Source organism: Manacus vitellinus, unplaced genomic scaffold (assembly GCF_001715985.3).
Source record: "Manacus vitellinus isolate BGI_N305 unplaced genomic scaffold, ASM171598v3 scaffold_18_pilon, whole genome shotgun sequence".
Lineage (NCBI taxonomy): Eukaryota > Metazoa > Chordata > Aves > Passeriformes > Pipridae > Manacus > Manacus vitellinus.
The window spans coordinates 7,456,166-7,477,975 of NW_021939324.1; the positions used below are offsets into that span (position 1 = coordinate 7,456,166).

The following is a 21,810-nucleotide window of genomic DNA, read 5'->3' on the forward strand; positions in this document are numbered from 1 at the left end:
CTGGAGAAGCTGCAGAGAGGGGACAGCCTCCATTCGCCCCTTCTCTCCCCGGTTCCTCCACGTTCCTCCCTCTTTTGCCCGTGTCCCTATCCTGGTTTGCCCCCCCGCTTATCTGTCTCATGCTCCACCCTATGTTCTGGCCCTTTCCCCTCCCAAGCTGATAAAAGATAGCATACACGTGTGAATAAAGCATTCTACCTGCATCCCACCTTTGTGTCCCATCCCCTCTTCTGACTGCGGCAGAGTGCCATTCATGTCACACTGCTACAGTTTGATTTGACTTTGAAATGACAGTGTTACACTGCAATATACACTAAACAAATTATTAAAAAGGTGTGTAACAATGTTTAAAATTAATGCTACAAATACAGGTACATGCAATACTCAGGTTGCCATTTTAAAGATGACTTTATGCCCACCTTTTTGTATAATAAAAACAAAAAGAGAAATCTCCACTTCCAAAAGCGGTTCCTACCTTTATCTTTTTGAAGTCAACTGGTTTTCTAATCAATTCATAATACTCTGGTAATTCTTTCCGAGATGGGAGTTGAATGAAGACTTCACTTAGCTGCCGTCCTGAACTGTTGAGAAAAACAAACCATAATGAAAAGAACTACTTCAACTTTCTCAAAAAGCACATAAGCACAAATAAAAACAAATAAAATCATTTTTTTTCAAATAATTAGAAACTGACCCCTGATTTTTAAATTTGATACAGATAATTAATTTACAATTCAAAAGTGTTGTCCTAAGTTATCATCATCATTCGAGATCATTATGTATAATAAGCTTTACAGAAGCGGGATCAGGATTTGATCAGAAGTGTCCCTTCTGTCACTCTTCAGTTTATCTTCTTCGTCATCACTTTATAGTTGGTTTTGTAATTCCTCATCATAGCATACCATTTGTTCATACTGATTTCCATTATACTATATGCTGACTGCTACTGGACTAACGAGACGTTAGTCTAGTTTTTCTATTAATTACTATAGGGTTTTTGGGAAGATCATTGCAACTATAGTGAAAATCACTACTGCAAATTGTACTCTTTCAGTCATCTGAAGTAAACTGATAGGTTATCTATAAAACTTTCATACTCCAGGAACATTGCCTATCACTTACAGGTGTTCAGAATTTCTAAGATTCCCATATTTCACATAGTTTATCCTTTTTTAATAGCCATTTTAACACTTTCAAGTTGAGGGTCTTTTTAAAATCTTCTTAATTGTGGTTTCCAATATAATACATGACTGTAAGTCACCTGGAGAGGAAATGTGTTGAAGGCACTTATGGACTTAGTTGTTTTGGTTTTTTTCCCCGTGTGCCTGTCATTTTTCTCACAAAGGAGCAGAAAAAAGCTCTGCTGTGAAGAATGGTAGTTCACCGCACATAGCATTCATGAGCATTTCCCAGTTCACATTGAAATGCTTCCTTCTCTCACAGCTACTCCAAAAACGCCCTGTTTTTCAGCTGCATCTTCAGATGGTAACTCAGGAATAACACAGAGTTGGGCAAGAAGGCTGCCAAGTCCTGGTCTCCGCCTGAGCTTCTCTCTCACAGTCATCCTCCAGAGTGCTGTAGGATCTTATGAGACACATTACACTAAAACTGAATTGAAAGTTAACTGAAGCAATTCTGCAGTGGAGGATAAGGATGATAAAAAGCTCATAACAGCTCTGCCCTTTATGGAAGTAATGAATGCTTACTATACCTTATGCATTTCTTAATGCCTGAAATAACACTAGAATTTGAGAAGGTACTATTTTTCTTATGTAACTGAGAGACTAATGAATAAGTAGGAATAAACAGATTTTTCTCATTTCCTAACTAGCTGGTGCTCACCTAATTCAAGATTTTTTATTGTTCTCCGCATAGTCCTGGGACAATGGTGCTCCTTGCATCAGAGAGGACAACAGCGTAAATGCTCTAACTGCAGACTGCTAATTAGTGTTGTTCCACCAATATCCTGGGCACCAACTAGCAGCTAGAATATTTTTTCATACAATTCAGACTGAGAAACCAAAAGCCTCTGTCTCATCCTGATAACTTCTGTCTGACTTGCAGCAGCAGAAGCCGCTCCCCTTGCCTGCTCATCAGTAACTCCTCGATCCCAGCAAGTTTACAGCACATGCCCGAGGGCACTCCGGGGTGTGTTGCTGCAGGGTGAGACAAGGTGGTGGGTGTACGGTGCATCTCAGCCAGGAAAGATGACAGTGAGGTCTACCCCAAAGAGCTCTTGGGATAGATACTCCAAGATGCCACTCACACCTCAGTGGTAGCTAGTAGCAATTTCACTCAAGAGATCTAATTTATTTGGGAAGCACCCTGTTACTGAAACAGAGCAAATCATAAAATGACAAGTCTTATTATTTCTCTCCTGCCAGCAAAGAATTGTGGAATTCTGGCCACTGCACCTGCCATCTTTGGTACAGAGTCACAAATTCATTAATTTCATACTTCTCCTGTCAAAGTGTTTATACTATGGATTTAAAGGCACCAATCTTGTTCATGACCTGTGTGACTGTCACACCACATGACAGAACCTCTCTTCATCACAGACTGCCCTCTCAAAGTGAAACTGGAAGCAATACAAGGAAAAGCAATGTATTAAGTACACACTGCGCAACTGGCTAAATCAATGTGTTTCTATTTCTTTGCAAATTGAGGACCTTTTTTATTTTATTTCATTAATAGAGGGAAATGTTGAGCAGTCACAGCTGCAACTGAGATCAGCGAAATCTGTTCTGAACATATACAACACTAAGAACACCAGAAATCAGATCTCTGGTGCCCAAATGGTATCTTGAAATTTAAGTTCCTATTCTCCATTTGTAAAACGAGAATACAATGATGTGAAAGAGGCTCTATATCTGTGAAACATTCAGACTACTTATGATCATAAAAAAAAAGTCCAGGAGGAATTCAGCTATTCATTAAGTGATCAGTGCACAACTTATATATGCAAGGCACTGATCCTGAGGAAAAGCAAAGCAAAGCAGTATCCTGTTGCATCATTACACAGCACACTGTAATTTACCTTCCTGCACCTTTGCACAATTTGAATGGGGATTGGCTATGCACAAGGACTGAGTTATCAATGCTCTGTTTGAATCTCAGCAGCTTTAACAGAAATATCTATACGAGTAAAATTACTAAACCATTGAAGCTGGTGTTTCTTCAGTTGCAGTTCAGAATCTAATACCAAACAGAATGACTTCAGCATAAAGGAAACAGCTACTAATAAAATAATTTTGATCAAATTTTAAAACATGTTTAGTATATTTGTCCTATTGAAAGAGCTCTTGATGATTATAGCTTTTTATGTCATGGCTGTATTTTGTTCTCTTTTTATATACACACAATCACCTTCATACTGTATTTTATTTTAAAAATACAACAGTAATAAATTATTAAACAGCTATATTTTTTGGTACAGAACCAGCCAACTGTGATTTGTTCACACATTTTACTAACTAGGAATGTCAGAGAAAACCTTCCAGCTTTTGCTTGATATAATTAATTACTGAGAATCTTTTAAGGCAATGAAAGCAAAAGCACTAAGGGCATGAAATACACAACAGATAGAACACTAGAGTATGATTTTGTCTACTCAGATCAATAATAGCTTATTCTATCCTTTTTATAGAACCTACTCTCACAAAGAAGTACTATTTATCTTACACTCTCTTTGTATATGTGCATCCATACTATAAAAAAATGTGATCTTTTCTAACATAATCTCAAACTGCTGTGTTGCAGATACAGTAGGAGAAAATTGGTAATTATTAATACAACTCTGATTTTAATCCTTGTCCCCGCTTATGTAATTAGAAAATAATAACCACAACAACTACCACATAGAAATCATGCGCAGTAAAAATCACTTATGGTTGCCTAGCAACTACCAGGCTATGTGCTGAAAGGAAGAAGGACCAGAATAAATTAAAAGACCTGACTGCAAAAGAACTGAGTGACAGTTCACTGCTACTGCATCAGTTTACCATGCTAGTCCTGTGTTTGCTCATGTTAAAAATACTTGCATGCTGTGCAAGTTAAAAAATCATTAAGAAATACTTCTCATTTAAAAAATATTTTTGGTTAGAAAAATATTTGTGCTCAGTGTTTCGATTTTCTCTCATTTTTGTCAAACTGCTAACAAGGTGCATACCAGCATATAATTCTACCTGTTTAGTCAGTATTATCTTCAGTAAAATGAAATGCAGGAACGTCATTTGTACAAGGCTCTTTTTGTATTTATTTTCCCTAGCAGTATTTGGCCAGAAATAAGCTGCCACAGACCTGACAGAAGTATTAGTACTCTTTCTCCTTTGAAATCAAAAGGAGAGACAACTATGAAGGTGAAACTTCAACATGTTCTTGTACTTCTGGCAAATTTCAAACTTTTAACAATACTGAAATTCAATTTTGAGTGGGTAGAATGAAGCGTTCTGCACCCTTGCCCGAATGCTCACAATCAGAACCATGGCTTGGTAAGTACAACTTTAAATCAAATGCAACTCACAAGAATGCTATTTAAAAAAAAAAACAAACGAGTGTGGGAGAGGAGAATTAGAAGAGCTGACATAGTGAGGTGGTTCCTTGCTATTTAACAACAACAGTAAACCAGCTATGTAGGGAGATTACTAATTTTCATTAAATGTACTTAATGGTTCTTTTTTGGAACTGACTGCAGTAATACATGGTGGACTTGTCCCCATCATTGAATGGAAGTGGACAAAAATGTTAAACATATAATTTCTGGGTATGACATATGGCTATGTACTCCATAACCTGGGCTTGGCTATAAATAAGAATTATTTACTTTGTGTGTTTGAATATCCAAGAGTATCAGTTGGCATAATTAATTATTCATTAGATTAGTGATGGCTAATTATACTGCTCTTCATTTTACAACAGTTAAAAACTGGCAACTTGAGAAAACAGCTGAAAATAGTCTGAATAAAATCCATTTCACATACAGGAAAAATATTCTCTCCCTGAGCTATGTCATCAAAATTAGAGTACTATGGGCACAAATTTAAACATGTTGGCTTTAATGATGCAGTGATCAAAATGCTAAGCACCACAGACAAGGGTAGCCTCTTGCCAAGCAGGAAAAAGGCACAACTCCATCTTCCAATTTTCTTATCAGCTTTATTAAAATGCAGTCAACAGCTACCCAATACTGGGAGGAGGCTTTGTGAAGTTAACCAGTACACCATGCAAGTCCTTACTTTAAATCTATGAACAGAGCAAACAGTAAGCAGAGCACAAATGAAAATCACTCTGTATGACATAGAGCTATCAGCATCCTGGGACTCCTGAGTTCAGCTGTTGCTATTAAAGCAAAGCTAATGCAAACTAGGGGTAGCATCAAACTGACACCTAGACAGGAAACATCAAACTCTGAGGCAAGGCAGAAGAGAACAGTGGGTTTGTTAGGAAGCTGAATGATTACAAGCTATGAATCACAGATTCACAAAGTTGGTTAGGTTGAAAAAGACTGCTAATATCATCCAGTTCAACCATTAACCCAGCACTGCCAAGTCTACCAGTACACCATGTCCCTATGTGCCACATCCACATGATTTTTCAACACTCTGGGGATAGTGACTTAACTACTTCCCTGGGCAGCCTGTTCCAATGCCAGACCATCCTTTCAATGAAGTTTTTCCCAGTATCCAATCTAAACCTCCCTGCGGCAACCTGAGGCCATTTCCTTTTGTTCTCTTACTTGTTACCAGGCAGAAGAGGCTGTCCCCACCTCACAACCATCTCCTTTCAGGTAGTTGTAGAAAGTGCTAACATCCCCCCTTCAGCCTTCTTTTCTCCAGTCTAAACAACCACAGCTCTCTCAGCTGCTCCTCAACAGATTTGTGCTCCAGATACTTCATCAGCTCTGTTGCCCTTCTCTGGACATACTACAGCACCTTAGTATCCTTCTGGGAGTGAGTGGCCCAAAATTGAACACAGGATTCCAGGTGTGGCCTCACCAGTGCTGACAGTCCATGAGGTCGATCCAGTCCTGCTGGAACGAAGTATCATTCATTTTCTCCACTTAATTTTAACAATCGGAAAAAGTAAGTAACACTTAACAGTTTGTCTTCCTCTGAAATAAAACTTCAAAAGAGGAAAAAGACTGTTTGGGAGACTAAGTCTGCATGTGCATAATGAAAACTCAGCAGCTGGGGCTCAAATTTGGCATACGAAAAATGTAAATTTTTTTGTAAAAAAAATCCAGTAAAATTGTTCCTGCTTTCAAGCATTTTACTGGACATGTAAACTACTTTTTGTGTGCCAAACTGATTTGGTGATGCCATGCAACAGGACAAGAGGCAATGGGCAGAAACTGATGCACAGGAGGTTCTACTTGAACATGAGGAAGAACTTTACTGTGCAGGTGATTGAGCACTGGAACAGACTGTTCAGAGAGGTTGTGGAGTCTCTCTCACTGAAGATATTCCAGAACCATCTGGAAGCAATTCTGGCCATGTGCTCTAAGATGACCCTGCCTGAGCAGGGAAGTTGAACCAGATGATCCACTACAGTCCCTTCTAATCTGGCCCATTTTGTGATTCTGTGATCTTGCTTTTTGAAAGCATAACATAAATATTACACATATGAGTCTACAATAATTGTTTCTATTTTAGAGGGAAGGAAAGACAGATTAAAAGCATCGGAACTGGAAAAACATGTGACAATAATGCTGGACTGATGCATTCCAACTTGCTCTCTTCTAAAAAGGTGTTTTACACTGCAAGATTACAACAAGTTACAGGGCCGTAGAGGCACCTAAATCTTAGTTTAAGAAATAACTGCAACAAAATCTCAGATTAATATGTATTATTGCAAAAGCAGTCTGCAAAGATGATGCACATGCTTTGTTTCGGAGAATTGGGATCAATGTGTAACTGGAAAGGTGCTTCCAGGACCTTCAACCTAAGGTCTTGGTATTGTAAATAATTGTATGTAAGTTTTTCAATCAAGGATCCAAGGCTAAATCTACTTAGTTATTTCTGTCCCACTACTTCATATGGAAAGGTTCCACAACTTTTAATTAATAACTCGTATGAACTAAGGAATGCTTATATATGCTCATATATAAGCATTGCTTATATATGCTCATATATTGTGGCCACCATCCTGTATTTTTACATATTTCTAGACTCTTCTTGTGTTTAGGCTTCCTTTCTTTTCAGTGAATTTACTGAGAGCAATCATCTTCCCCTCTCAAGATTGTGCTATGTTTGGATAAACAAACCAACCTGTTTCCTCTTGCAAGGCTCTCCCATGCTACTTATCACTGAAATAATTATTTACACTTGTCACAGTGTAAACTCATCTTTTTTGAAAGGAAAAGCATTCAAGCACTATGTACAGCAACTGAGAAGCATTAACAGTATCACATACAAGGACACACACTTATAATGAGTATTTCCACATCCACACAGGCAATAGTGTCTGTGTGAAGCTCCTATCTTCTTATGGCTGGACAATACTGATGGATTGTAGTTGGCTTTGATCAGTAATTTCTCTGCCCAGGTAATTATTTTTCTTTCAGTTCCACTTGAACTGATACTTGAACCAAAAGAGAAGTTCCCTATTTTAAGTCTGTAAGTACCATATAATGCACTCTGAGGTACTGTATTTCATGCCATTTCTTTTACTCCAGACTTAACTGTGTCCAGTCTGCTGTGAGTATCATGCCAATATTGATAATATAACATTTTAGATTTTGGCTAGGACATTCCTCATTTAATAAATATAATAAATACATTGTGATGTAAGCCAACACTAATGATTGAAGAACTTTTGTGGTATCTTCTTTCCAGTTTAACAGCTCCTTTTTTAACAGTGCCTTCAATTATATATTTTTGCTTGTTTTCACTCAGATTAGTGAGCTTACTCATTAACTACTCTTTCTTTCATATTAGCTTATAATTTTCCTGTGGTATCCTAAAAAGTGCTTTACCAAACTCACAGAATCATAGAATGGTTTGGGTTGGAAGGGACCTTTGAAGATAAACTAGTTCAACTTCCCTGCTGTGGGTAGGCAGGGACATCTTTCACTAGATCAGATGACTAGAAGTCAGAGCATGCTGACCATATCTTCTCTCTTACTTCTGCTTCATTACAAACCTATTCTCCATTCTAAACGATTAAGATGAAACCTAGACTAATTCAGCTTTATCTATGACAGCAAAGCAGTACAGAAGAGTAAAAAAGGATCTGCATCTGTAAGTACTGCTCTGTATCTACAGCTGGCATGTTTTATGGTTTGATACTGAAAACTGAGTAATAAAAGCACAGGTGCCCTTTAAAAAGTGACTTCAGTAGTGATTTTTATTTAATGATTTGGAGCATAAACCCTACAGTTCTTCAGACTGAGGTATCACTATCTGTTTCCAGTTAACAAGGACAAATATACAGATAAGATAAAGAAATGCCTATCAACACGAAGAAAAGCTTGAAGCACATCTCCCAACACTGGAATCCAAAGCAAAACAGGCTGAAAGATGCAAGTATAGTCAACTTGACAAGGACCTCAACAACTCTCACACCAAAGGCATCTAAAAAGTCCAAGTCGTACATTTTCACAGCGCCTTGCATCTTTGTACTTCTTCTCTTTTTTAACTATTTTCTTTATTATATGGGACACACCTCAGGTACCATAATTTCAGGAAACTAATGCTGGCTGCCGGTCAAAAGTCAAATCTCACTGCAGTTTTCTCTCCTTCAGTATATTCCTAGCTCTCTAGAAAGATCCAAAGAAAATCAGCTTTTACTTAAAAATTGCTCTCTAAGAACTATTAAACACATTGTCAACGTAATGTTCATTAAAATTTTGGGATTCATGATGGGAATAAAAGGAAATAGCTGAGTTGCTACACTGCACTGCATAAGAAAAAAATCTAAATAAAAGGTTGAAATTGCACTGATGACACAACAAAGATAAACAGCAAACCAACCTAAATGCTAACTTCCACTCTCACATGGAGTTCTTTAATTCAGCTTTACAAATACCTGGATAACTATCTCTGAATTTCCTTTTCAGACAATCATATGCTGTATTTCTCCACACTGAACATTTACCTCAAATGTTGCTAATATGTCTGTTTAAACGCATTTTGACCTTTACATAATAATCGTGTGGTTCAAACTTCAATTTCCTAGAGCTTATTGTTTGTATTGTTGTAACCTTTAGCTTTCCTTGACATAGACAACCCAGCCTATCTTTTTGGATGGTTCTTAAATAAGGAAGGAAAGGATGATACTTGTCCCCAGCTGCCTACAACAGAAGTCAAGTAAGTACTAGACAGTTAGGAAAGCACTGGAGAATCCTTCCCTGCAGCAACATTATACAGCATTGCCACAGAAAAGCAGCCAACTGGTACTCCAGATTTTTGTGAGCACCACAGATTTTAATTTTCTTTTAAAGAAAGATTTTAATAAGAACAGAGAAGTCGTTCTGTATTTACAAGGATGTACTTCTGTATTTCTCAAAAGTAAGGGAAAACATGAGCTAAAGCATGTAGAGGCTTATTAGTTTAGTAATCTATTCCTTTGATTCTTTTGCATGCTGCCCTTTAAACTACAACAAAACTTACTAAAGATTGTAGAATTGGTTTTGGCAAAGTAACTCAGGCCAAAGTCAGTAAGATTTTGGATAGGTATCACTGGACCACCTTTTGGGACACAATCAGTTCTCCATAGTCTGAATCAGCCCTCTGGACTTATCATGAAGAAAAGATGAATCATCTATTAGCACTGAAAATTTTAGCTAAAGACAAAGATGACTTCAAGCATTCAAATACTAAATACAAGAAAACCCATTTTTTTTCCCCAGATGAAGCTCATGGCCTACTTTTCTTCCAATTAACCTGTCCCTCTATACTTGCCCCAATTGCTTTCACACACACAAAAGCCCAGAGCTGAACAAACATGAACCCCCAACCAAGCTGAGGGGTTCCAACACCTAAAATCCACTTAATTCTGAAGCGGCAAATCCTGAAAATAGTAATTGAACTCTAAAGCAAAGTTAGCTCCAAAGAGTTTTAAGACGTTGTCATTTCCTGATGCCTAAATGTGCAATTCTGTTCTGTCCCAGCTTTCACAGGATTGAGTCGTTTGATGTTAGCTCACAAAAAGATCAGAATGCAGAAACTTGGAACTCCTCTGTATAGCTCATAGCACTGAATACCTCACTTTAACAGGCATCTTTAATTCCTTACAGAATAGAGCTTCATACAGTTTTTAAATTGGAAACAATCTGTCTTGCATAGATGTGGGCTCCTGGGAGAGGGAACAGTATGCCTTGTAACTACATAATAGATCAGTGGTTAATTTTTTTGACAGAAATCAAATAGGAACTTCCTGGGGCACAAACGTCAGGCAAAAATCTTTAACCTCCCCAGTAACTATCAGTTACTATCAGTAGCTATCCCCTACTGGAGGCTAGCAGAAGTAACTTCGCTTGCTATTTTAAAAGTGAGAAATAGGCATCCTGATAAGAAGTGCTTGGCTTCAGGACAAGGCTCAAGGCCGAGAATGCAAAATCCTTGCAGCCCTGACTGGAATACCTGAACTTAAACACACCTCCCTTCTCAGCTATTTTATTAGTTGGGAGTCACAGCCAACTAAATACACTGAGATGGTAGTCAGCTTCCTCCTCATCATATTTGTTGCTGTGAATGCTGTTCCAACAAACTTTAGGATGTACTCTAGACAGAGCCCACAGATCTCAGAAAGGTTCACTGTAACAGTTACGTGCCAAAAGACTCATGCATCACAGTAGTGTGTGCTTCGCCAAGTACCACAGAAGTCACCCTTGTACAGGTAGAGCCAGAATAGTAGCTACAAAAAAGGGCAAAGTGCAAGTTGCCATTTAAAGTCACAAACGGAAAGTTGTTTACAGACAAAAATTACTTTGTTACATCTACGCAGGTCACCTAATGCAAACACTTCTTGACTTTCTCTGAATGCATTTATTATTAATTTAGTTTACAAAAGGTGCTTATATGATTTAAGTAATTCACTGTATAGCAAAGATGGGACAAGCACATGAGAAGGATCTACTGATTTTTGACAGATAGAAGCTGAGTTAAAATATAACTTTCTCAATCAAGTTTGACTCAAAGATGTTATGAACTAATTCTCAATTTCTTCCCCATGAAGTACAGATGTTTTCAATCTGAAAACTTGCAAAACAGAAGTCTTCAGATGGCATTTCAGATCAGAAGGAATATTTTTTTCCTGAGGTCCAGCTATCTAGCATTTTTTTAAGCTGAAAATAGGAATTGCTTGACAAACAAGAATCCATCTCTTCTGTGGAGAACATATTATGCTCAATAGTTCTGTACTTTTTCTTTTGGCAGCTCTGACACTCCTGATACGTACCCTAGGCATTCTGGGCAGTCTTTCAGGTCATGGTGAGACCCATGTAAACTTGCATTGATAGCCATGTCTTTGAAAAGATTAATCTCAACACATGCTGCACCACTACATTGAACGAAAATCCCACTCAAGTTAAATGTTCTTAAGTACACCTTCTGAGCAGAATGACTTTACTCCTAAGCAGGAACTCTATGCTTACTTTTTGTAATTGTGTTTCAACAACTTTCTATCAGATGAGTCTTAAAATATCCTAAGTCTGAGACTTCCAGTATCAGGCCCTAAGTGGAATTATTTATCTGAAAAGCTGTGTCAGCAAGTCCTTCTGAAGATGAAAAAAATGAAACTGTTATAAAACACACAGATCGATATCGGCAGAGAGGGAGAGAGGACATGCAATAGATAGAGACCGTCTCTAAGCTCACCTATCCTTGTAGTTTATCACAGTATCAATGATAGCATTCATTTGTTTTGTCAGTTTAGGTGGGTTGGGTGACAACTTCTCTGCAGGAGGTCTGCCTCTTCTTTTCTTTGCTTTCTCTCCATCCTCCTTCCCAGAATCTTTGTCCACGTTTCTTCGTCTCTTCCGTTTTTTAAGCCGAACTTCCTCTTCCATTTCTTCCAAATTGCCGTCTTCAATTGCCTGACAACCATGGATTCAAAAAGTATGATTTTTAAACAAAACAGATATTGCAAAGATAAAAAACTGTATTTAAAACCAACCACAACAAAACCCAATGCAACTCCAGAGGATGCCGATAATTCAACTCAAAATGTTCAGTTTATTTATAAACAGGCGTACAAGAAACTGAGTTGCTGGCAACCAAAGAGACACTGAACATTAATTTGTCCTTAGAATCCCACTGTCCTTTCTCTAAATAGGTGCATTTTTCATCTGAACCTTGAATTCCGCACCAAATCACAGCCTGTGGTACTGTCTCAGTAAGTGTACAACAAACATTAATTTTTTCATATCAGTGTTAGTTCTGGGTTATATAGTTCCATGTCAAACAGACTTTGGTATCACATGTTTCAAACGGGATAATCTAAATTGTGCTTAGCTCCCAAAGCCAACTCACACACAATTCTTTGTGCATACAAACAACACAGAGATACTTCATGCAGCAACAACTCAACTTCTCTTCCAAATGTTTTAAGCAACTTTTGAATGGACTGTTAAAACCATCTCTAAAATGTATCATTTTCTTCTAGAATAGTAACCAGGAGGTAGGCAGAAGCACTGACAGTACAGCATTTACTGTAAAAAGCACTCGCAACATGGGAATGAAAAAAAACCCACCCCAAAAACCAAACTGCACACATAGTCACAGACATTGAACACTTGTTTCAATTACCTGGATGTATGCTTTTAACCAGACACAGCAGCTCTACGCAGAGGGATAAAAAAATTGCTACGAAAAACCAAACTAGGAATAAAGGGAACCTGTTCACATACACTGTCAGATCCATGTTATAAAGCAAGAAGCTGAACTTTTCTTGATTTGAAAAAGCCAACAAAAGAAAAGAAATAAAAAATACCAGATCATAAGAGAATTGAAATAAAAATTAAACAAAAAATCTTAAAATTAAGGCTTTCTGATTAATGCTTTCATATAACTGATGTTGATATTTGTTGCTTTTGCCTCAATATTGCCTTGAGTACATGCAAATGCTAATCAATCCTTTCTTGCAGCTGAAAGAGCTCTAATCCTAAAGCAATTACCTTCATTTCTCCACAGCATCAAACATGGCTAATATTTATGATCATGTGAGTACAACAATCAATATTAAAAAGTGATTACAACCCAGACGTAATTTTTCTCAACTGTGAACAATGTCTCTTCAAAAACATTTCGTGAACAAAACCTAATGCACAACACAAAACAACCTGGCATGTTAAAAATACCAGTGGGATTTTGAAATCTGTTTCCTATGCATCCTCCGATGTGCAAATCCACAGAACAAACACAAACGCAGAATCCTTAGAGACAGCCTGAAACTAGGCCTTAATAATCAAAAGACAATTTACATCATGCTTCCACAGCGTTCAGATAAACACTATGGAGGCTTGAGATCTAATGAGTTATGAAGAAAAGAGAAGGAAAAAAAAAAACCTGCACACAAATTTCATTAATATTCATCTGGATAAAGCAGGACATGCGCTATAAACCACTGAGGCTAACAAAGATTAAGAAAAGGAAATTTCTCGGCATATCTTGGAAGCTACAAAAGCTAATAATAAATACAGTATGCAAGGCTGTCAACAGTTAATGTCACTGCTCTCCTCAAGCACTCGGTTGTACACTGAAACACGGAGAACACTGACTTTTGATGTGTTACACACCTACACATGCCTGTGATGTAGTTCTACTGAATCTTCAAGACGGCAATGAAAAAGGATATTTACCTTACCACTATCAGCAGGCCGGCTATCGGAAATCACAGTTAGTGGGGATAAAATTAACAAGCCAGCAAAGCAGCGAGCTGCTAGTCTCTTCATCAGCTGATCAGGAAAAAAAAGAGAGCTGGGGAAAGGCTATGTTTTCATATACAAGTAATTTTATTTTACTGAAAATTTAATACTGAAAGGATTGTGGATACTGAAATCTGCTGTTTCATTCTACCTACTACAAGGCCCGAAGCCTTCCTCCTTCAGCCTGCTTTTTAATATTGACAACTACTTATCATATTTCTCCCCTTATTATTCCAGGCATTCAAGTTAGATCTTTAGCTGAGCAGTTACTGATTCTTGTTAGCATTTTAGTAATTACAGCACAGTTAGAAAATTTCATGTATGATTTGAAAACTGAAATAGGTTGCATGCATTTTAAAGATGCATTTATTACAGAAAATGTATTCCTATTGCTTTGCAGTGAACAGATCAGGTTTGGTTACTGAAACTGACAAAAAAATATATTCTCATTTACAAAAAATTAGAAAAAAAACCCCTAAACCAAACCAAGTTATCATTCTGTTAGCTTTGGTAGCATTTTGTTGTCCTTCACAAAACTGGTGTTCGCTTAACTACAATGTTTTTATATTTCTGCTTGCTTGACAGATTTTCTACCACCAAAAAAATTCACAGTGGTCCTGTCACCACAGAGTTTACTAACATCTCATTTTAGAATTCTGCATAAAATTCTTGCTTGGAGTAGGCAATATTTTTGAAAATAAATATTCACAAAAAGAAAAGATAAAAGTGAAAAACATTGTGTTTTGTGGGTTTTTGGGGGTTTTTTTGGTTTTTTTGTGGTTTTTTTTTTTTTTTTGTGTATGTGTGTGGGTTTTTTTGTTTTTTTTTTTTTTTTAATATTATATATAGCTATGTAGTAAAGACAAATGATAAAAATAAAACCCAAGTCAAGTAACTTATACTTCTGCACTCTTAAAATTAGTAACTAGCAGGCAGTAAATTAATTCTTAGCAAACTACAGATCTGCAAACAGATGTTAAACTTTCAACTGAACCAGTAATGTATCAGTTTATACTAAGCTTTCAAAACTTCTATGCGTGAATGTAAACTCGGACAGTTTTCCTTAATTTAGGGCTTTAGTGATCCCACTTGAAAATCAGTGTGACATTACTAGAAGTACAAAAATGTGGCTATTATGACTCTCAACATTAGTTGTCAAGTGGTAGATTTGTATTTTGTATATAAACAGTAATATTTAAAACTAAACCTGTATGATTTATTCTGCCTCAAAAGATGGCTTAAAACCGTACCACATAAATGAATTATCACCAGACAGATTAATGATTTGTGCATATGTCTACACATATGATCTAAGCATGTGTGTATTAGCAACGAAATATTTATTAAGCTAATTCATCTGACTGAGCTCTTTGTTAGAAAAGCTTACTTTTCTAGGGCTTAAGTGCTACACCAAAGACAATGCCCTTCCAAACCTTTATCAGTATGATAATGATACAAATCCCAGGCACAAATCTCCAGTTCCTGACAGATGATGGGCTGTGTGAGAGTGCAAAATAACACAGACATCTCCCATGCTCAAACGCCTCTGGATTAGTGAGGTGAACAGCAAGGGAGTCAAGGAAAATGGTACACAAATAAAAATTTAACACTTTCCTTCCCTTTAGGAAACTGGACAAAACACTACAAAAAATATTTGGAAACCTCATTTTCTTGGAAGAAACCTGTAAAAATTTAATGTCAAATTTTGCAAGTTGCTGAGCGCCTCACGAAAGGCAAATACACCTTAGAGGACCCCACGTTAAGTTCCATTCTGACAAAACCTTCTTGCTTTTCTGACTCTCTCTTACTGCTGTAATCTAGTCCATGCACATGAAACAATTTCATTGCTAAAGAGGTAAGAGTGCGCTGGCTTCTCGGGACACCGGAACTTTAAGAAAGAGCACGCTGATCACGGATTAAGGAAATTAAACTGTGTTCCTCCAAAAAGAAGCCCCCACCTCCTAAGCACAAAAATGTATTTGTAAGGAGGCAAGTAGAAGTTACTTCTGAGACAGTCTGCCTTCCTATTGCTGCTTGCAATTATGTTTTTCCCTTGAGAAAGGAAAATAGCTGTTTTGAGGTGAAAGTATTCTTAGTGAATATGGATACACTACATGAGAACCACAGAAACAAAGTAAGGATAAAATGCAAACTGTTTTGTTTCTCCATTTGAAGGTCAGGACATTACAGATGTATTCTTAACTTCTTCTGGAGAGCATGACACAGCACCATGACTGAACACCTTTTCAATTCAGAATTATAGACTCAAACAAGCACTAAGAGCTACAGCTCTGAGTTTTGTTTCAGGACTACCTTCTGCAAGTCAACAATTGAGTAGGCCTTATATTAGTTTTAATATAATTTCACAGGAAGCCTTATATTAATTTTAATATAATTTCACTCAAGTGTGATCACAGAGTGAATCAATGGAGGTGCTCATCTTAAAATAAAAATCAGTTTTGCTGTCCAAGCCTGTCTCATTTAGATGGCACAACACTGTAATATATAATTATTTTTCCTTTGATTTCTCACAGTATGGTTGTGAGAAAGCTGAGGCACAGTGGAAGCTACTGCTACCACTTATAGTCAAGGAAACTGGACACATAAACCAGAAGTAGCAGGGAGCCATGTAATAAGTCTGACTGATGCTGCTTAGACAAAATGGGAAACAGGACATGAGACCTATTCCTGTGTCCCTCTCCAATTTTATCATAATGAGAACATTTAGAGAACTTGCCCCTTCCCTTCAAACATCAGTGCCCTGTGTCTTTCCAACTGGCAAAGTTGGAAGAGAGCTATTATCATGTTAAGAGATTTGCTAGCATGCTAATTAAACCCAATGTTTCCACAGAAAGCAGATAAAACATAGGTGAACAGAAAAAAAAAAATTACCTTCCCAGCTTCCTGAACATAAATACTAAATGAATCATGCAAAGGTTCTAAAAGAACGAGCTTTTCTGGGAACAACAAATAACTTAACTGGGCACTATACTTACTATGGCCAAGTCATAGCTTAAGGGCTATGACTAAGCTTCAGGGATGTTAAGCACTTAAAACCAAAAAACATGTCAGTAGTGCAGTAATGAACAGATGACCGCTTTGCAAAATGAAGTTCCCATTTACCATACTAGAAGAGAACAACCCTATGGATGGCTAACAATAAACACTGAAAGCACTAAAACGACATCTACCTGCCCCTACCAATTTCTCTCTTCAACATAATCCTTCTCGGAAAATTCCATTGATATTCCAAGAGAAGTTCTTTTCCCCCTCTATTTGAAACCCTACCACTCTTCATTTTACATTTTTTCTCAGATTAAATCTGGCAACAAATGAAGACTTCAACTTTGAACACCCTGATGTTCACGTTCTTAAAATGATCTCTTCAAAATCCAGCTCTCTTGTTTATTCTTTAACGGTATCATTCCTATGTCTGGGACTGCTTCTAATTTCCATGTGTTAGAATTATTTCTTGGCTTTCTAAAGTTCCTTTACACTGCAGATATATCTTGCTATGCTATAGCATAGAGGTCAGTATACCACAGATAAAGACTTTGAAGAAGAATACCATAAATCTTGACAATTAGATGAAAGGGCTTAAGATATTCTATCAACAGTGTAACGACAAAATACCTGAAGGCAATTATAAGGATTGATGAAGAGTTATTTTAATTGAATTTCCTCTCCTTGCTGGATATTACTGCACAACAGATTTACCAGACTGGTTTTGCTGGAACAAAATGAAAACAGAATGTAAACCAAAATCTGCCAAAGGTAAAGAATTCGTGACTACATCCAGTTTTTCCTCGCTTTTGCTGGTGACTCATTCTCTTCCACATAAGGAATAGGCCAGAAAGTCTTCATCCAACACTTAAGTAGAAACAAAGGTATTGTTTTCTTAAAAAACTTAAATACAATGTAATTATTGCAAAAACACATCAACTTGTAATACATGGTCTTCTCAGATAAGCTGAACTTCCAGCAATTTTGGACACTGAGTCCTTCAGCCATGTGTTCAATTAAGGTCTGCATCTTCACCAAAATTTGTATTTTAAGAAGTGGGAGAAGATAGATTGTTTTCTGTTTCGCATTTGAAAATTATTTGCACTGAAGTTCCAGTTGCCTATATTTAATTAGACATTAAGGAGAGCAACAATGCAAATTATAAGTAACTTTTTTTTCATTTTGATTTAAAGACTGAAGCCAAAAAGACCTGATAAAACCATGCGAGAATGTAAGTTATCATTAAAGAGAAAGGGTCTCAACTACAGTAACAGGGCATAATGTTGAAAAAAAAAAAAGGTATCTACCTAAAGTATTAATAGGACCAAAGCTTTTATCTTCAGTGTTTTCTTGCTGATCTGAGAAAATTTTTTAAGGTCAAATATCCTAATATTTAATCTCGATATTCTGTAGTCTACAACTACTCAGTCACACCCTTAAAAGTTCTACAGAACTATCTGTAACCATCTTCTACAGTTTTCAAAATGTCTTGCTAACAAGACTGCATTTAAACAACCTCTTGTCCAAGCCAATCTCATCTAGAAGCAGCAGAAAGATGGGGGAGAAATCTAAACACAGTCTATGTCAGAAACTATCCATAACAACCTCTGACTCTTTATCACTGAACCGTTTTGTTGTCGTTAGTTTTTTTGCCTTTTTGTGTTTCCCAAATATTCCCCCTTCATTTTAGAAAGCTGTATTATCTGCTTAAGAATTCTTGTCACTTAGAATTATAGCCTGTTTCTGAACACAGTGAAAAAAGGCTCTCATTCAAGACTGGAGGACAATTTATAACAGACCTGTGACACACTACACAGGAAAGTTGCTAGATGATAAACAAACTTATTCTGAAAGGGATGTTAAAATAGCAGTTCTCAAGTACATGATACACTGAGTATTTGACATTGCCTTCAGATTGTTCATAGCCTTTTCACATACTGATGACTCAAAAAGTAAATAGTGTTAATGCACTGGCACTGGAAACAGTTGCAGGTATCTTTGGAGGCATGATCAGAAGTAAAATCGAGAGACACAATAAGATGTAACTAACTTAAGAAAGACACTGGAAGACTATCATGAAAATACTGCAGATATGTTTCCTGGCTTCAGATTCACAAGCAATTCACCTTAAAGTAAAATCTACCATGACAGAGATGCCTCATTTTTTCCCCTTTATCTTGTTCACTCTCACAGAGATGCATGTTTGTTGCTTAGACAAGATTCTGGAGCATTTAGTGACTGGTGTTATTCAGTGAGGAAGTGTAAAAAGGGAAGGTTTCTCCCTTCTTTTAATTTTTATCAGCATTTTTCTGTCTTATCCAGAATTCTGATTCATGAAAGCCTACTTCAGGAGTGTAGAGGACAGTATACTGACAAAGGTATTGTGAGAGAATTGGCAATCGACTTATGCTTTTTCATAACCAGGGACATTATATTCCTTAGAACAGGGGGCAAGGAAAATCAATTGCCTGAGAAAATTACCTTTTCTGATGGGTGCCAGGGGGAGGTGAGGAAAATTACTTTTCTTGCCTTTTCCTAAATTCCTTTAAAATAACAAGCATGGAATTCAGCATAACACTTTCGTGTCCTACAACAGGAGATGTTCTTTACTACCTTGGCATCTCAGAGTTTAGAAGGAAAATAGTTTCAAGTTTGTTATAGCTTAGTTTGTACTGAGGGTTTTGCTTCCAGATCTTCCTTTTTGGAACTAAAATAAATCTTTTACTGGAAGGATGTATCATTCTACTGCCTTCTGAGACTACTTTTTTCCTTCCATTTTTAATGACTTTCTACAATAGCTGATTAATTAGTTTAGAAATTATGAACAATATTTAAGACAATTAGTAGTATTCCTGGTAAAACCTACATTCCGCTCAGGCTCACAGGTAAATGTCATAGAAGAGGAGGAAACATGTTGCAATGAAGTCTTGAAAATACAGGCCAGATCCAAAACCATGGAAAAAACTTCCAGGCATTCACTGTCTCTCAGTCAGGTAAGACTTTGTTTATTTCACACAAGAGATCATGCATAAAAAAACCAATCAGAAACACATCTATATCTGACCACTAATAAGTGCATAGAATGACTTTTCTTCTCAGTTCTGAGACAAGTATTTCCTGTTGCCGCTTACTTTGTATTTCACAAAATACTGTTACTGATGCAGGTTTCTGAGTAATTCTGAGCAATGTTAATTTATCTTTTTTCCTTATCATTTACCTTGTTTAAAAGACATGCCATTCTTCTGTTGTGAAAGATGGCAGGAAATCTTTACTTTGCAATGTCACCTCCTGGCAGACTAACAGCGTGGCTGATGTTTTGCAGCTCATAATGCTAACAACTAAAGACAGACTTCTCATGTTTGATTTTATTCTTTATGAAAAAATTCTCAAATTTCAATCCTTAAGAATGGAAATTAATGAATTTTTAAATTTATTAAAAAAAAAATAAAATTCCAGGGCTTAGCCCTTCTGCATCCAAAGAACTTTGTCTCCTTTTTCTTCTAAGACAGGGTTTATACCCTCACCAGATCAGCTCTTCAAAAAGAAACCACAGTCTTGGCTCTTTCCAGGACATTTACCTGCAGTGAATGTTGAAAACATTTGCGGCAACAGGCATCTTTTCCTATGGTAAAAATAAAACTGACAATGCTAAGCACTGGAAAAGGTAAGTGGACATGACAAACTCTTGTTCTGGAACATACTCAGGGGGAGTAACAACAACATCTGGTAACATACAGCAGGATACCACGTTTTAGTAGAATGTTTCCTACAAAGAACAAGATGCTTTTTCTTCTACTATGGAAACAACACAGCTGAGGACTAAAACACAAAGGGATGATTAGCAGATTTCCAGTGTGGAATCACCAATTTTGAGCCAAATCTATAGCCTTAGAATAAGGGAATTATTTGGCTCTCAAGTAAACAGATATTCAGTGGTGCCTTCTAACTGCCCAGAAAAAATAGTAAAAGTTTTCTTTCTTTTTGATCAATGGATGAATAGACTAACAAAAGACTTCTATTTTACAAGTGAGCATAAATTTTATGTGTATCCTGAAACACTACTGCATTTAATGATGCAACATGAGAAGCTTATAGTACAAAGCTTAAACTGGCATCTTTAAGCATGTTAAACTCAGCTCCTGCCAACAGTTGTCCCATTAAATATTTTCTCTCATATGTTCTTCTCCCCCCTTATATTTAAGTACATTCTCACATTCTCAGCAGTCATTTTTTATTACAAGTTTAAAATGTGGAACATAGCTAAATGGGAACAAAATCAAGAAAAAAACCCTCAAAACAAAACTGATAAAAGTATCCCGCAAAAAAATGAACAGCTTTCAGAAACCATTATAGTTTTATTATTTTTTGGTGGATGTTCATAGAATTCTTGTATCATCTTATTCACAGAAAACAAGTTAAGGATTTTTCTAATAGCATGGGAAATTTGGTTTAGAGATCTATCATTTTTAATGTAGGTACTCTGAGGCAATTAAGAATGGGAAGCACATAAGAGAGTATGGTATGAAAAAAATATACGACAAGAGGTTAGAAAACTCACTTCCTATGCCAACAGAGGAAAAAAAATTTGCTTATAGAAATAGACTGTGTTTAAAGAATAAACAGTAGGAGATAGCCCCTTGTGACATTTCCAATGTAGTTTTTTAATAACTTAGAAGAATTTGGAGGAAGATTACATGAAATGCAACTAAGTCAAACTTTGGATAAGTTGCTGAGAAAAGTTTAGTTACGTGTATCTTTTATGTACCTTATACTCAAACAGTATTTTGTGATGCTTAGTGATGCAGTGAGTTCCATGTCTTCAGGATGCTTCTAAAGCTGCAGTTACCTGACTGTGGCAGGACTTACACTACAGTTTGACCCTTTAAGATGCAAATCACAGCCTAAAAGTAAAAATCTAACATGAACAGTACCTGTCTAGAAGG

The 21,810-nt window shown here is 36.7% G+C and overlaps 1 protein-coding gene across 1 annotated transcript in view; it reads right to left on the reverse strand.

Annotated features, from left to right (window-relative positions):
• Positions 1-21,810, reverse strand: part of SMARCA2 (SWI/SNF related, matrix associated, actin dependent regulator of chromatin, subfamily a, member 2) — a 105,803-nt gene that overhangs the window by 8,146 nt on the left and 75,847 nt on the right. Inside the window, exons 28-29 of the mRNA XM_029959033.1 lie at positions 11,817-12,034; positions 476-581 (exon numbers count right to left, since the gene is read on the reverse strand). Coding sequence (XP_029814893.1) covers positions 476-581; positions 11,817-12,034 — 324 coding nt within the window. The remainder of the gene's footprint in view (positions 1-475; positions 582-11,816; positions 12,035-21,810) is intronic.